Genomic DNA, 15,351 nt, shown 5'->3' on the forward strand with positions numbered 1-15,351 from the left:
TAGAGTTTAGTGGTGACATCTAACGTTGCAATAAATGATCATTAAAGTCACATGTTTTTCCCAAAATTAGTTTTTTGAAATCGAAACTATTTGCCGTTGTTTCTAATTCACATTTCTTGATTAATCCAAGTTAAAAACAAAAACAAATCTAATTGAAAATGTCTATTGGTATTCCAATTAAAGTTTTACATGAAGCTGAAGGACACATAATCACTGTGGAAACTACTAATGGAGAAGTGTTTAGAGGTAAACTTATCGAAGCTGAAGACAATATGAATGTTATGATGTCTCAAATTACGGCTACTTCAAGGGATGGTAAAGTTACCAGTCTTGAAACCATATTCATTAGAGGATCCAAAATACGATTTTTAATTTTACCGGATATGTTGAAAAATGCGCCCATGTTTAAAAAGATGGGCTCTAAACCGGGTACGAAATCTAGTGTTACTGTGCGTGGTAAAAGTGCTCTATTAAAAGCTCAAGTTGCTCGTGGTCGTGGTAGAGCTCGAGTTATGATGGCTAAACGGCCTGGCTAATTGTATTGGATAAATTATTCAACAGGCGGAGTTTCTTTTTCCTTCTAATCCCTGATGCTTGAAAACAACCAGAGAAAGATATGACTAGTTTCATTTAATCTCTTCTCTCAAAAAATGAATGCTTTGTAATAAAGTGCTTACAAAGTGAATCAAATGAATCAAGTTTACTCAATCAAATCTTTTATCCCACATTTACCAACTTAATTTATACTCTTATATTTTCAAACTTTCCATTTTCCCTTGAAATTCGGCATGTCAATGAATGATGTCCAATAAAAAAGTATTATGTTATTCAGTATCGGATGAAATTCTCCAATTGATTGAAAAGTGCTGACATTCGGGTGTGCCATTGAGAATAATCAGTGTACTTTTATGCCTATGACGCGTAGTGTATCTCAACAGCATTGAGTAAAATGATGCGAGTTGATAAACAAAGAAAGGAGCTGTAACTGCTCTTTCTGTCACTGTTTTTGTTGGTTATGCTCTTGAGAAAAATTGAGGTTAGTTGGAAAACTACCATTAAATTTAATTATTTCCGATAATGGCGTATTTGCTAATAAATCTTTAATTGTGTTTCTTCTAATTGTGATACAGTTAATAGCATCTTAAAATTGTTCATCTATTCTTGGTTGTTGCAGAAAAAGAACGGTTTCTAAATCAAGATCCATGTCTTCTCATTTATCAACAATTTTACCAACAAAGTGCTGCTTCAGAATGCCCAATGTGAATTTAATTGCCCATCAAATTAGCTAAAATTGGTCAGATTTGTATCAACTAATTTAAAATTAGTGTTGAATGTAAAAAGCTACAACTCCAAAAAAGGTTAGTACTCTATGTTATCCATCACATGGTTGTGTTTCCCACAATTCATCATCAAGCAAAGAGTACTTGCTTTACTCTTTGTCATCAAGTATAAACTCGTCTAATAATGTTTCTTTTAATTAGCAGATTTCTATTTAATCATCTTGATTGGATTGATCACGATGAGAGGTCGTTTGAGTATATTAATATATTCATGCCATGGCAATAGAGGAATCCTCAATTTCATCCTATCTTTTCTCATAAGTTTTACTCTTTGTTTACACTTTCGTACAAGTCTTTTTACCGTAAACCATGACTGTGATTCCAAGGAAAAAGATACTGGAAACCAAAGAAATTACAATGTGGACCAATCTTATAAATCATTATTACCTTTAATTGAGCGACTAAGGAGCAATAAAGGCAATGGTAAATTATTCATTGGTGTAATGACCGCCCAAAAATTTATCGATGACCGAATCTATCACATTATGGAAACATGGGGTCAAGATGCTAAAGACTCTTTGGCCTTTTTCTCAAGCTCATCTTCCAAGAGTAACCATAAACTGCCAGTTATCAACTTACCAACTGTTGATGATTCGTATCCACCTCAGAAGAAATCATTTCTCATGTTAAAATTCATCCATGATCATTTTATTGACCAGTATGAATGGTTTATGCGAGCCGATGATGATATATTCATAAATGTGCCCAAATTGCTAAAATTTCTTGGACAAGTTAATTCATCGAAGCCTCAATTGATTGGACAAATGGGACTAGGAAAAGTGGAAGAACTTGGACAATTGGGTTTAGGTGATGATGACAACTTCTGTATGGGTGGACCTGGTATTATTTTGAGTCGAGAAACCCTCAAAAAGATGATACCAAACATTCAATACTGCCTTAAACATCTCTACTCAACACATGAAGATGTGGAAATATCTCGATGTATAGATAAATTTGTTGGCATTTCTTGCACTCGTTCATATCAAATGCAATCACTTCTTTATCACAATTTTTCCGGAGAGATTATCTGGTCTAATCGATTGAAAAAGATTCTCAAAACGGCTCTAACTCTACATCCAATCAAAAATTCTCCGACATTATATGATATTTATTATTACAAGATGGAGCTCGATCATGAAAATATACGCAGCGAGATTGTTAAAAGTCACCGCGCTATCAAGAAAATTGAAACCACTTTTGGTGATTTGATTGAAAAAGAGTTTAATCTACCTTTGGATAATTTGATACATGGAAACTCTAGTTTGATTGGAAATCCTGTTGAATTGATACCAAAAGAGAGGGAAAAAGGCGACAAATGTTACGATAGATCCAATCTAATTGCATGGGATTTCATCGATAAATATCAATATTCACTTAAATCTATGAACCCTAGACGTCGAATGGATGGACCTTTGATTCCAGCTCTTGAATCAAATTTACTTAACATCGTTAATTCTATCAACAAAGCATCTCATCTTCGAGGTAGAATAGTTGATTACAACTCTCTCTATTATGGATACTCTAAAGTTGACCCTCTGAAAGGAGTTTACTATATTCTTGATCTACTTATGACTTATCGTCGATACAAAGGCCGTAAACTGACAATGCCTGTTCGAAAGCACACTTATATCATGCAAACATTTTCCAATCCAATTTTCAGAGCAATTACCTATGACAAACAAGCTTCCGAAAAGATAGTCAACTTTGTTGTCCCACTTTCTGGAAGATTCAAGCAATTTAATAGATTCATCAATGATTTCATCAATGTGTACAAAATGGATTCAAACATTAACCTTGCAATTATATTGTTTCCCGATGCCGTCAATTCGTACAATTTCTCTATTCAGACCAAAAATGTAATAATTAACCTGATGAATGTTGGATTACCGATTCGATTTGCTGAACTTGGCGGTCATTTTTCACGAGCAGCTGGCTTACAAAGAGGAGCTAGTTTATTCGGTCCGAACGAGCTACTATTTTTTGTCGACATTGATATAACTTTTAATGCTAAAGTTATTGAAACTGTCCGACGTAATACAATTCAAGGGAAACAAGTATATTATCCCATTGTTTATAGTCAATATAACGATGAATTTGACATGGATACTTCAACTGATTCATCAAACTTTGGACCAACAATTGGTAGAATCAAAATTGATTCAGATCATGGTTATTGGAGACAATTTGGTTTCGGGATTGTGTCTATCTATAATAGTGATTTGATTGCTAATAACGGTTTAAATTTAGCTATACAAGGCTGGGGTAAAGAAGATGTTGATTTGTATGAGCGTATAGTTAAATCAAACTTGACCGTCTTCAGAGCACCAGATAAAGGGTTGATTCACATTTACCATCCAACTGAATGCAATACTGAATTACATCCAACTCAGTATGAAATGTGCCTTGGAAGTAAATACAGCAATTTAGCGTCTATCAAAAGTATGGCTCAATTTATTGTGTCAAACAAATTACTCTGATTTTTAAAATGTTTTTAAAATTTTAGATTTAGTGCCAAATATTGCCGATAAACTTATGAATTTTTATACACTCAGCTTATATGAACATCTATTTAATGTATTTTTATCAAGATTATATTAAAATTATTTTAATTTGGTCAAATTAACGAAGTTGTTTGTTTTCAGAGAATCCATTCAAATCCATACATGATTTACTTTAAAGTCCCTAGTGATAGTAAATCTAGTTCCAAACAATTCCATAATAATTCATACGAAAAATTCACAATATAATCTAAAAACCTTGTTGATGGTTCTAAGAGCCATATAACACACATGAAAGTTACGAAAATCATAAAGTTAAAATCGTTGAGTTGAATAAATTGTCAGTGGATTTTTTAGAAGCTATAATTTTAAAGATTTCAATTGTGGTTTCTGGCCTCAGTTATCAGAAATGATAAGTCAGCTTTAACACACAAGTAGCGTTTGTTTACAAGTGATTTCATGGCTTAGAAAATGAAAGTGTTGTATAAAAAATAAACTTACTTTGAAATATGCTGAGGAAGCAAGTTTTATGCCAATTTGCAAGTTGAAACGAAAAGATGTATCAACGGGTGAAAATGGAAATTGACATTAAGAATATCGGAATTGTTTTGTGTTTTTGAAAACAGGTGATAATGCAGTTAAACACACAGTTTGAAATCACGGTTATTTTGTAACACTTTTTAAAAAATTGAAACAATGAAGTATCGGAATACAGTCAACGAAAACAATAATCAGAATAAGAGAAAAGATTTAAACAAAGAAAGGGACAATTGTTTATGTATAACTGTTGTTGATGTTTTGATTGTCTAATGATTTGAAACTTTTTCTGTTAAGCAGTAATATGTGTTAGACAGACTGATACTAAACCATCAACCTCTCGACAATTATCAGAAAATTATGACAAAAGACAATCAAGAAGGAAGAAAATATTGTCAAGTTTAATAAACAGCTAAGGCAATTAAGCTAAACAATGATCCATCAGGTGAAGATACAAAGAGAGGCAAAAGGAGAAAAGATGATGACTGAGATAATGAGAAAAGAGAGAAGAAGAGAGTAAAGGCACAGAAGATAAATTTTAATTTTTGATTCTTAATTCCAACCGATATAACTTAGGATAAACTGATGAATCAACAGTTTCTGTTTATTTTGTCCTTGGGAACTAAAATTTACTCGTTTTTGCATCTTCTTAGCTACAACTTTTTCATGTTTTGTTCACTTGTTTACCTTAAAAGACTCTTATTTTCAAGAAACTCGATATTTATTTTCTCCTTCAAAGGTCCAGTGACTTGGTTGTGAAACAAAAATCAGATGATTAAAACTTGTTTTAGTCAGCAATTTCAAACAAAAATAAGTTTTACAATGCAAATGGCTATTAACAGTAAGTTCAACTTCGCTCTTTAATCCACCTAGCCATCTGATTAATTATAATTTCAATCGTTGTCTTAATGCTGCTGACTCTTAAACCAGTTTTTTCTCTACCAATAAACTCTCAAGTCTGGTTTCATGTTTACATCAAAGTCTAAGTGAATAGGATAAGAATCAAAGTTACTGGATAATTTTGAAATATCTCTGGTTATTTGACTTCTCACCATCTACATTATTGTTAAATTATGAAGAGGTAAGCTAATTCAGGTTTAATGTGTCTCCAGATTATCTAATGAAACTCTTTTATGAAAAGCTGCTCTCTATTATATCATCATCTCATCACGAGGTTAAGTTTATTATTAGCTAATCTGTACATCTATTCAATATATAAAGTCAATATATCAACTTGTGGCTGAGCTCAAAGGATTCTGAGGAAAATATTTAAACACCATAAAATTCATGATTGGACTAAATGTCCGAAAAATAGTCCGCTCGTCAATCATAAGAACTGTTGGTCCTTTTCACTTTTTACAAGTCGATTACCTTTAAGATTATTAGCTTGAAGATAGCAACTGTCATATTTGTCTGATAATAGTTCAACGCACAAAGATGAATAAAGAGGATCATAATTTTACGACACCTGAGTTTGAATGAATTGTATTATTCCAAAATTTAATGCTCAAAGTCATTAATCGTCTGTGTTTGTGTTTCACTATTAAGTGTATCGACCCTTTACAGTCACCACATTTGCAGCATGCATTTTAAACGTGAAGCTTTGTTTTGTAATTCTTACGACACTCGTATAATTCATGCAGCAACGTTGATGGTGAATCAATCATCTATCGCCTGCTAAGAGCATGGGCTTGGAGCAATGCATTAAGTTTTTACTGGAAAGGCTGGTAAAAGAGTTTGAATGGGTTATGGGGAAGTATACAGTTACGGAGTCAAATCTCAAGATGAAATGACAATAGTGTTGTTTTAACCTGATCTCATCATCATTAATACCATTATGATTCCATGTCACTTATCTGTGGCCTAACTCATCAACAATTTCATATTTTCAATCCTGAGTTATCCAAGATTATCACTTTTTGCAAAGTAAAGAGTCTCTCGAATGGCAACAGATATGCCAATCATTCTATGATTCGTTCATTGGTAAATAGATGAAGTTAATTACCGGTTAAACCTGTAGATCAAGAAGGGAAATCATACAATCAGATCAATTTAGAGGAAATTAATCAAGATGTTTAGTTGGCTTAACTGTGAGGCAACTAGATTTAACCAGGTTTAACTTGCTGTAAAATTCAGATGATTTGCGTTATTCTAAAATTAAGATTGAGGCCAATATTTTTCTACCAAAGTCCTTGAGATTATTAGAATTGATGAAAAATGTCACATGATGATGAGAAGCAAAGTTCAAAATTGCTCAACAATCTAATCTTTGTTTACCTGAGGATAAAGTATGTTTGATAGCTTAGCTTATCCCAGCAAAATGGTACTAAATAATGAAATGAAAGCTCTTGTTAGGAACAAGTAGTTACGTTAATGATCAGAACAAATAGACTTTTTCAATTTCGGTTCTGATTGGTTTTGTTTAGAAACCAGACTCAATAGCTGCAATTTGGTTGATCCATCACTCTCATAAGTCATTCATTAAAAGAAACTGATGCATAAAGCTTGATATGAAATTTGATGATTAGATGAACAGCAATAAACAATGAATATTTCTTGATTGTTGGAAGCAAATTCAGTCTGAATAAATTTACAAGCAGTTGTGCCAAGGTAAAGTTTTGCAAGTGGCTATTTATGTCCAGATTGGTGTCTTACTTTCATCTAATTGGAATGATCAAAAGTAAGTCGTTTTCTGACCAGTAAATTTTGTTAAATTTGTTTGCCTTTGTAATCAATTTATTACAAAACAAGAATTTTCTTCGCTTTAGCGAGAAAGATACAGTGTCGTAAACCAACTCTTTGGTTATTTTCAATTATCAGGGATTAGAAGGAAAAGAAACTCCGCCTGTTGATTAATTTATCCAATACAATTAGCCAGGCCGTTTAGCCATCATAACTCGAGCTCTACCACGACCACGAGCAACTTGAGCTTTCAATAGAGCACTTTTACCACGCACAGTAACACTAGATTTCGTACCCGGTTTAGAGCCCATCTTTTTAAACATTGGCGCATTTTTCAACATATCCGGTAAAATTAAAAATCGTATTTTGGATCCTCTAATGAATATGGTTTCAAGACTGGTAACTTTACCATCCCTTGAAGTAGCCGTAATTTGAGACATCATAACATTCATATTGTCTTCAGCTTCGATAAGTTTACCTCTAAACACTTCTCCATTAGTAGTTTCCACAGTGATTATGTGTCCTTCAGCTTCATGTAAAACTTTAATTGGAATACCAATAGACATTTTCAATTAGATTTGTTTATTTCGGTTTTGACGCAAAAATAATACTTCAAACAGATCAAGAGACTTTTTAAAGATTTGGGATCACAGATTCAAAAAGTAGCAAGGTCACAATGGAATGTCAGCGATTAGTCAATTAATTCTAAATAATTTAATTATACCAGAAAATTCAAATTATCATAACAAATATTAAAGAAAACAGCTTTGAAAAGCAACAAAATCACATATGATTTCAAATTTTTTCCAGTCACGTAGCGCTCTCTATCGAAATAAAAAAACATTAGTTCACCTAGATTCCCAATTCTCTATCATAGCGATAAAACTTTTCATCTTTCACAATTCGGATAAAAGATATTGATAATCTTCAATTTATATTTTTTAAGTTCAAATGCGTTCTGCGTCAAAACATTAATCAACCCATTAAGTATAACGCAAATTAGTTGCGCCATGAAACATTTCCTTCCTAAAACACTTACAATTAGTCTAGCAGACAAGAAACAACGCAAATACATGTAACATCTCAATCAATGACTAACAATTGTAAGATTTGTAAAAGTCAAAGAAGGTACTCAACAAGGTTAATAATTAATTCAATAAAACTAAATTCACAGATGTTTAGTTTAATAACTTTTAAATTATCACAGTAAAATAGCAGAAAAAATTGAAATGAAATCAATTGGCTTGAGTGGAAGAGATCAACTTGGATTAGCTTGAATAAATCAAAGAAATAGAACAATGTATCAATTTTTTGTTAAATTTAATTTTGCAGAGTTATAAATTACTGTAAATGTTACATGATTACCATTATTCAGCTCAGGTGTAACGCTATCGTAATTTAAAGCAATTTTATCTCAACGAGGTTAATAAAGGCAACAAAAAAGTGAGATGCAAATAAAAAGTGAAAAAAGTTACAGTATAAAGATTGTTAAAAGCAGACAACCCCTCTAATCACCATTGCAATCCATTGTTTTTAACCCATTGTTTTTGTGTCCATTTTCACATTTTTAATTTGTTTTATTTTTAAATTCATCTTTTCTTTTAATTAACCATCGTTAACAGCTATTAAAGACCAAAATGTTGCCTTGTAATTGTACCAATATGGCTCAAATGTCACCTGAAAATATATGCCGGATTTGTCAACGAGGAACACCACAAAAAGGTTTGATTGAACCCTGTAACTGCAATGGATCCATTGGTGGCGTCCATAAAAGCTGTCTAGAACGATGGTTAACCATTTCAAGACGTAGTAAATGTGAACTGTGTGGTGTTTCAATCCCATGTCTTCAAGTTACACCTACATTTCGAGATGTAAGTAACCAAATAGCTTGAACCAACCCATGGTCATTGAAAGTCTCTTACCACAAGTACCCTTAACCCCTTTCTTGCTACCTCGTGTCTCATTGTATTTATTTTAACTCCTTTTGTGTTTGCTTTTATCCTTTTTTTGTCTACAGTATGCTCGGACATTTCCACGACCTTTGGTTGGTGACCTTTTACTTTTTACATTCCTTACACCCATTGCCACCCTATTGACTTTACTTTGTTTCCAAGGAGCAATGATGCAAATAAAATGGCAAAATCTAACAGAATCTTCTTTCCTTTTGGCATTTGGAGCCATCCTGTTGACCTTTTATTTTGGTTGGGTTTATTGGTCAATCAAAAACAATTATCAAATATTTTTGGACTGGCAAAGTTCAAATACCAATTTAAGGATCGATTGGCCTCGTCGTAGAGGAAGAAAGCGTGAAAAAACCATAAACAGCATCGAGAAGGCTGTTTTAGATTCAGATGATCCCGAGCAATCGCTCAGTCTACTCTGATTTTTGCTATCTAATCACCTTTTAAAGTCCACTTGTAATTAACCGTTTTGTTATTTTATTTCAAATTTGTGTTCACACAAACATATGTATAGACATTTATATATATGCATATTTTATAGTACATTTGTTGTAATCAAATTTAATCAAATTGAATTTTAAAGTCCCCCCAATGATTCCAATGTATAGTATTTTTCAAACCCCAAACCATTTTTAATATTTCACCCTATTTTAGATAAAATTGAACAATAAACAAATGAATATTGAATATTCTCTATTATTAAATTGATTAATGAATGGTAATATTGTTAATAAATGATGATCGGACAATGAAATAATGAATTTCCATTGAAATAATGAAATATTGAAACAGTAATATCAATGTGGCATAAACACATGAAGCAAAGACATAAATTAATTTTAACTAAATATACACTTGCCATTAATTAAATGTCATCCTTATCAAACAATTACAAACAATAATGTTTTAAAGCGTTAACTCATTTGATTTGTACAGTAATTATTTGACTAGATAGATGTAAATTGCAGTAAAGATGAACAATGAGACTGAAACAATTAGTCAATCGTAAAGGCAGCAACATTAATTTAAAAGCTTCATTTCTCAAGTAAAATTGAGAATAACATTTGGATTAAACATGAATTTAAATGAATAGCAAAAACACAACAAAGGATGAAAAAAGGTTTGAAATGATGAAAATGAATGAAAGATCAACACTAAGAAGACGATTATAATGATGATGATGATGATGAGCAAATTTATTTGCCTTAAATAGTGAAAGCAAAGAGTAATACTGAGGAAAGAGATGAAAGAATCATAATGATAATGATGAGGATGAGGATGAAGATGATGATTAAGAGAAAGACTGGAAAGATAATGTTAGACCTTATATTTTTAGGCTGTTAGCTAATGGACTGATTTCCGGGGAAGATGAAGAGACCGGAAGAAGACGAAGCCTTTTCGTCAAGTTAACCATAGACATAGACTTTTATATTTCTTCGACAGAAAAAGCTTTATCCCTTCAACCATCAGTTTTTACCTCATCTTTCTTTCTCTTCCTTATTCTTCTTCTCATCTCTTCTCTTCTAATATCTTCATCTATCAACTTTTATACATGATAATAAAAATCATGATTAAACCCAATAATCAGCCAGCAAACAGAAACATTAATGCAGTTATTATTACAATAGTAAGTCAAAGTAAAAAGCTTTCCTCAACATTGTGCTAAAATGTAACCATTTTTCCCTATCAAATTGTGCGCCTTAACCTCATTCAAGTCAACGGTAACGTCTTGGTTACTATGGATAACATGGAACAGGTTATATGTACACAAATCTGTGTATCTTTAACTATGAAGTTAACCGTACACATAATGATGTTGAATGGTTAGGATTCAAATAATAGCTTAATAATGGATTAAAAGTTAATTTTTTGATCAATTTTAATAAATCCCACTCAAAGAATGCATACATTAAAGCCAGAGTGCTGCGTTTTTTGTGTTTAACGTATTGATTTCATTTATCAATGCCTGCTTGAACAATTGACTTAATAAATTTAACTTAAATTTGAATATTAATTGCTGGCTCAGTGGTTAAAGTGTAGTAAGATCAAAGGTTATGATCAGGGTTCGAGTCTAGTTTTGACAAATTTTTTGTTTCTAGAAACTTAGACGAGTGCAATTTTTTTACCGCAACATTTGAAACAGATATCTGTTAGACTGATTTGAGATCAGTTCAATCCATTATTAAATTATCATTCAAATCCTTTTTTCAATTCATCATCATCATTAAAATGCTCAAAAATTCCCAAGTTAACTTCAGATTAAGGCATTTCTATTCATTAAACGAAAAATTTACATTTTATTAGTATGTATAATTAAGATACAGAAAACCATATGGCTGAACAGCTTAAGTACTGCCCCCTCGTGACCATATAAGGCTTGTCAGCAATTTAGTGGTTACAATTCATAGGATACAATCATTTTTGTGTTAATGTAGGTAAAGAATCAAGGAATTTTCAATGTACAATGTTTATATAAATATAAGTAAATTAAATAAATGATTACAAAGGTATCTGAGAATATTAAACAAAAACTCATCTTCTGACTTCCGAAATACCATGCGGTTCGCATTGGTAAAACTGTATATCAATTTTTCTTCTTTTTAAGCTGATTTACAAAGTAAATCATGTATTTCTGGGTTACTTACCTTAGTAAAGCACAAATTATGCAAATAATTAATCCAAACAAGATGTTAATTCACTTAATTTATAATTTATTTATTTCACATTTAACATTTTTACAATTGTTAGTTATTATTGGTGGTATCAGATACAGATATCGGATAGTATCTTTGTGTACATATAACCTCAACCGGATAACATATGGTTTTATAATTGTTTCAATTAATAATTTTCAATTATCATCTATAATTAACTTTACTTCAAATGCAGTTAATTTGTTCTATTCATTTACTCTGGTTTTATACGAAATTTCACCAATGAACTACCAATTCAGTCTTTTGTAATATCGGTAAGTATCATTACTTTGATCATTTGAAAGCTATCCGTTCATTAATGTTTTCACACAATGTTAATTTCAAGATATTGTTTCTTTTTCTTTCCCATTTTTAGGTAGACTATTGAAGACTTTTGGTGTATGGGATTATCTAGCTCCTGTGTTCATTTTATGGCGATTGAAATTCATTATTCGCGACCGTACTCGAAGTTTCTCCAACCTTAACCGATAGCATAGCCAAAATGCCGGGTAAAACGGAAGGTTGCAATTCAGTTTTGCCGTTAAACTCATCCAGGTATACAGACAGGTAGAGAGTAACGGTTGAAGAAGGCGAATAAAAGGATGGTGAAGATGCTGGGAAGTGATATTTCTTGTTATAACCATTTTTTGGTTCCTTCTTAAGGTCAAGTTTAGGATAAGCAAGGAAACGGAGGAGGAAAAAGGAATAGGAAGAAGTTTGTTTAGCAGAGGAAATGTTATGACCTCTTAAGGAAGCATCTATTCCTATATTTTTACGTTACTTTCTGTCTTTCTTTCATCATTTTCATCATTTTCATCATCATCAACATCTTTTTTACAGTGCAAAAGAGAGGATTCATGATGAGGATGCTCCAACCATTTTCAGGCAAACCTGAGTTTCCTTCCTATTCCCATGTATACACAATCAACACAATATGTATTATACACGTACATTGTTGTCTAAACTGTTAAACATGTAACATTTAATTACCAATTTAACCATTTAATTCAATTGAATAGTTAATCGACAGCCAATATCGACACAGAGATTCATCAACGATTCAATGATTCAACATTTTGCCCATAAACTATCTTAACACAGCTGAATTGAAGCCAAAGTAAATGGTTTCATCCAAACTATCAAAAAAGTCTATCTAATTACCAAACCAAACGGGCATTGAATTAACCTGTCAAGCCTAAAGTCTGATTAAGCAGATTGAATATTGTCTGCCAACCAGAATTTATCATTAATGTAACCAATTTTTTGTTAACAATCTTTCATTAACTAAAATTACAAATTTTCATGTTAAACATGAATAGCCGATAAGAAAAAAAAGGTTCATTGAAAATGATACTTTTGTATTTACACAAATTAACAGGAAATTATCATGTTTAGTTAATTTTTTGCTGCCATAAAAAGCCTCAACATCAACTGAAGATGACATTATTATCTCAAAAAAGTATCAACTTGTCATTTTGGTGGCTCATCATCATCATCATAACCATCATCTTTTTTTATGTCCTCAAAGCCCATGTAAAAGCAAGTGGAATCAGAAAATTCATCTTTATCTTTGTTGCCACCTTTTTTTTATTGAAAAAGCTGCTCCAGGCAATTGCAACTCATCATCAATATTTTGACAAGATATATATTTTTATACAAGTTGATGATACTTTTTCACTGTTATCAAATATTTGTCAGAAAAGGCTGAATCTGAAGATTGAACAATGAAGATTGAAATTGAAACCGCAATGGAAACAGCAAGAGACCTAAAAACTGTAAACATACAGAAATATCATTTTTTCATCATCAATAAAAAGCCAGATATCACCAAAGAAGAGCCAAAACTAAAAACTAAAAAAGGCAAAGAAAAATGATGAAAAGTCGAAACATTTCGTGAACACTTTTCAGGGTTGGGAAAACAAAGAGGCGTAAAATTGTCAATTTTTAAGCTATTATCATCTCTCCAGAAACTCTGTCATGAACACACCGAGTAACATCCAAATGCAAGGTAAACAAGAGTTGAACACAACAAAGATGGCTCTTAACAATAAATGATGAAAATGATGTTACTGGTTAAGAGTAGTCCTCAAAGCTAAACCACAAGCCTCTTACGGCCTACGGTTGAGACTGTGTGTCTATTGCTATCTAATATACATTTAATCCAGTGAATTAAATGGTTCAAGATGATTGTTAAAGAATGAAAGATTCTTCTATTTATATTATTACTGGGAAAATCTAGCAAATCCAATATCGGAATCAATTCTAATGATGATAATAATGATGTACTTGGTAGAAAAGGTTTGCAGTGGTAAAAAAAAAGTGAAAGATGAAATTCAATCTTTTCATCTTTAAATGGCTTTTGTTTGTATAATGGATAAAATCATCATCCCATGTTTATACACTCTCACTGTTCATCTTTATCAAGATGAAAATGCTTGACAATCATCCTCTCAGCTTCATCATCTTTATCATCATCTTTGGGTCACACGCAGCAAACGTTTTCAACACACTCATCTTCATCTTTCAACCAAACATGATGATATTCAAATTTGTAATGTATACATGGTTGGTATGAAAAAAAAGAGAAAGGCAAAGATGGGCAACTCATTTCATTCATCATTATCATCATTTACCATCTTCTTTATCTTCCAGGTAAATTGACACTCATTATTGGCCTGGTTTAGTTTTGCCTTTTCCGTTCTTCCCTTGATTGTTATTAAACATCGAAAGGCGCAACCTTTGGTTAAACACAATTTTGTGGTTCCTTGTTTGTCATCATAATAATGATTATGTTTACCAACTAATACAGTGTAATTGCAACTAAATATACAGACTAATGTAAACCTGTAATTGACTGGCAATACCAGTAAATGTAACCCTTTTTGCGTCCAATCCGCATTATTTTCCCATTTTATTTTTAATCAACTTTTCACTTTGATAAATGTTTCAATTGTTTAACCATCAATTTGCGCCTTTTGATAATCAAAAGTTACTTAAACTGTTGATAATAATAATGGCTGAAAAAAGTGTAAACAAAATGAAAAGAGCTTTAAATGTCAACAAAACCTTGTTTTTTTTCATCACACATTCGAGGACAAAATCCATTAAGATTTGGCCATTAAAAGTAGCCAATAAGTGACCAGAAAAGACAACTCAACTGCCCAAGGCTTTCGATAAATTAAAGTCGAGATTTTATTGGAAAAAATTCAATCGATTTCAGAGTAAAATAATTTCACGTTTTGAGGTTTAATGAAAGGTTATTGCAAGGCAACACAATGATTACAGTTGAAGGTGATTTTGTAAGTTGAATGAAGTGATTACTTGTATTGTTGGCTTCAATTGAATTAAGTTGAAAAGCAGAGCAAAAACATGATCACTTGGGAATGAGGTGATGAGGATGAGGAGGTGATGAAGGCTGGTAAAAAAGTGATAGACAAATGGGAAAGTTAAATTATTGTATGTTAATTAGATTGAAAAGCAAAAGAAGAAGGAATTGCCAGAGAAATAAAAAAGTAATTCAAGTTATTCAAGTTGATGTATCATGTTAGTTTGTGTTGCTTGTTTTATTTTGATTTGTATTTATTTAGCTTTTATCAGCTTTAATTCAGTTTGTCAAACTTGCATGATAAATCAATTCAGT

The 15,351-nt window shown here is 31.8% G+C and overlaps 4 protein-coding genes and 1 long non-coding RNA gene across 6 annotated transcripts; 4 read left to right on the top strand and 1 right to left on the bottom strand.

Moving 5' to 3' along the window:
- The first annotated feature begins 54 nt into the window (after nt 1-54).
- Nucleotides 55-834, top strand: LOC107368936 (small nuclear ribonucleoprotein Sm D3). The gene has a single exon (XM_015936828.3). The coding sequence runs from the start codon at nt 159-161 to the stop codon at nt 534-536; it is 378 nt and encodes a 125-aa protein (XP_015792314.1). The 5' UTR covers nt 55-158; the 3' UTR covers nt 537-834.
- Nucleotides 55-3,959, top strand: LOC107368932 (chondroitin sulfate synthase 1-like). Of its 2 annotated transcripts, none has more exons than XM_089266897.1 (3): nt 55-1,036; nt 1,131-1,358; nt 1,482-3,959. In XM_089266897.1, the coding sequence occupies exon 3, from the start codon at nt 1,520-1,522 to the stop codon at nt 3,815-3,817; it is 2,298 nt and encodes a 765-aa protein (XP_089123023.1). In that variant the 5' UTR covers nt 55-1,036; nt 1,131-1,358; nt 1,482-1,519; the 3' UTR covers nt 3,818-3,959. The 2 variants fall into 2 exon arrangements, with proteins under 2 accessions (XP_089123023.1, XP_015792310.2); XM_015936824.3 differs by having other exon boundaries at nt 1,485-3,959.
- A 3,130-nt stretch (nt 3,960-7,089) lies between these two features.
- LOC107368881 (small nuclear ribonucleoprotein Sm D3) lies at nt 7,090-7,947 on the bottom strand. Its single transcript, XM_015936768.3, has one exon. The coding sequence runs from the start codon at nt 7,621-7,623 to the stop codon at nt 7,246-7,248; it is 378 nt and encodes a 125-aa protein (XP_015792254.1). The 5' UTR covers nt 7,624-7,947; the 3' UTR covers nt 7,090-7,245.
- Nucleotides 7,948-8,576: 629 nt separating this feature from the next.
- Nucleotides 8,577-9,705, top strand: LOC107368882 (E3 ubiquitin-protein ligase MARCHF2). The gene is made up of 2 exons (XM_015936769.2): nt 8,577-8,928; nt 9,075-9,705. Exons 1-2 carry the CDS (start codon nt 8,695-8,697, stop codon nt 9,438-9,440), a joined length of 600 nt encoding a protein of 199 aa, XP_015792255.1. The 5' UTR covers nt 8,577-8,694; the 3' UTR covers nt 9,441-9,705.
- A 2,129-nt stretch (nt 9,706-11,834) lies between these two features.
- Nucleotides 11,835-14,786, top strand: LOC112539565 (uncharacterized). Its single transcript, XR_016198254.1, has 3 exons — nt 11,835-11,986; nt 12,088-12,266; nt 12,552-14,786. It is a non-coding gene; the product is annotated as an uncharacterized LOC112539565 (long non-coding RNA).
- Nucleotides 14,787-15,351: the final 565 nt, after the last annotated feature.

The sequence above is a fragment of the Tetranychus urticae genome, chromosome 2 (assembly GCF_039701765.1).
Source record: "Tetranychus urticae isolate SD_2017Ah chromosome 2, NJAU_TeUrti_SD_1.0, whole genome shotgun sequence".
Taxonomy (NCBI): Eukaryota; Metazoa; Arthropoda; class Arachnida; order Trombidiformes; family Tetranychidae; genus Tetranychus; species Tetranychus urticae.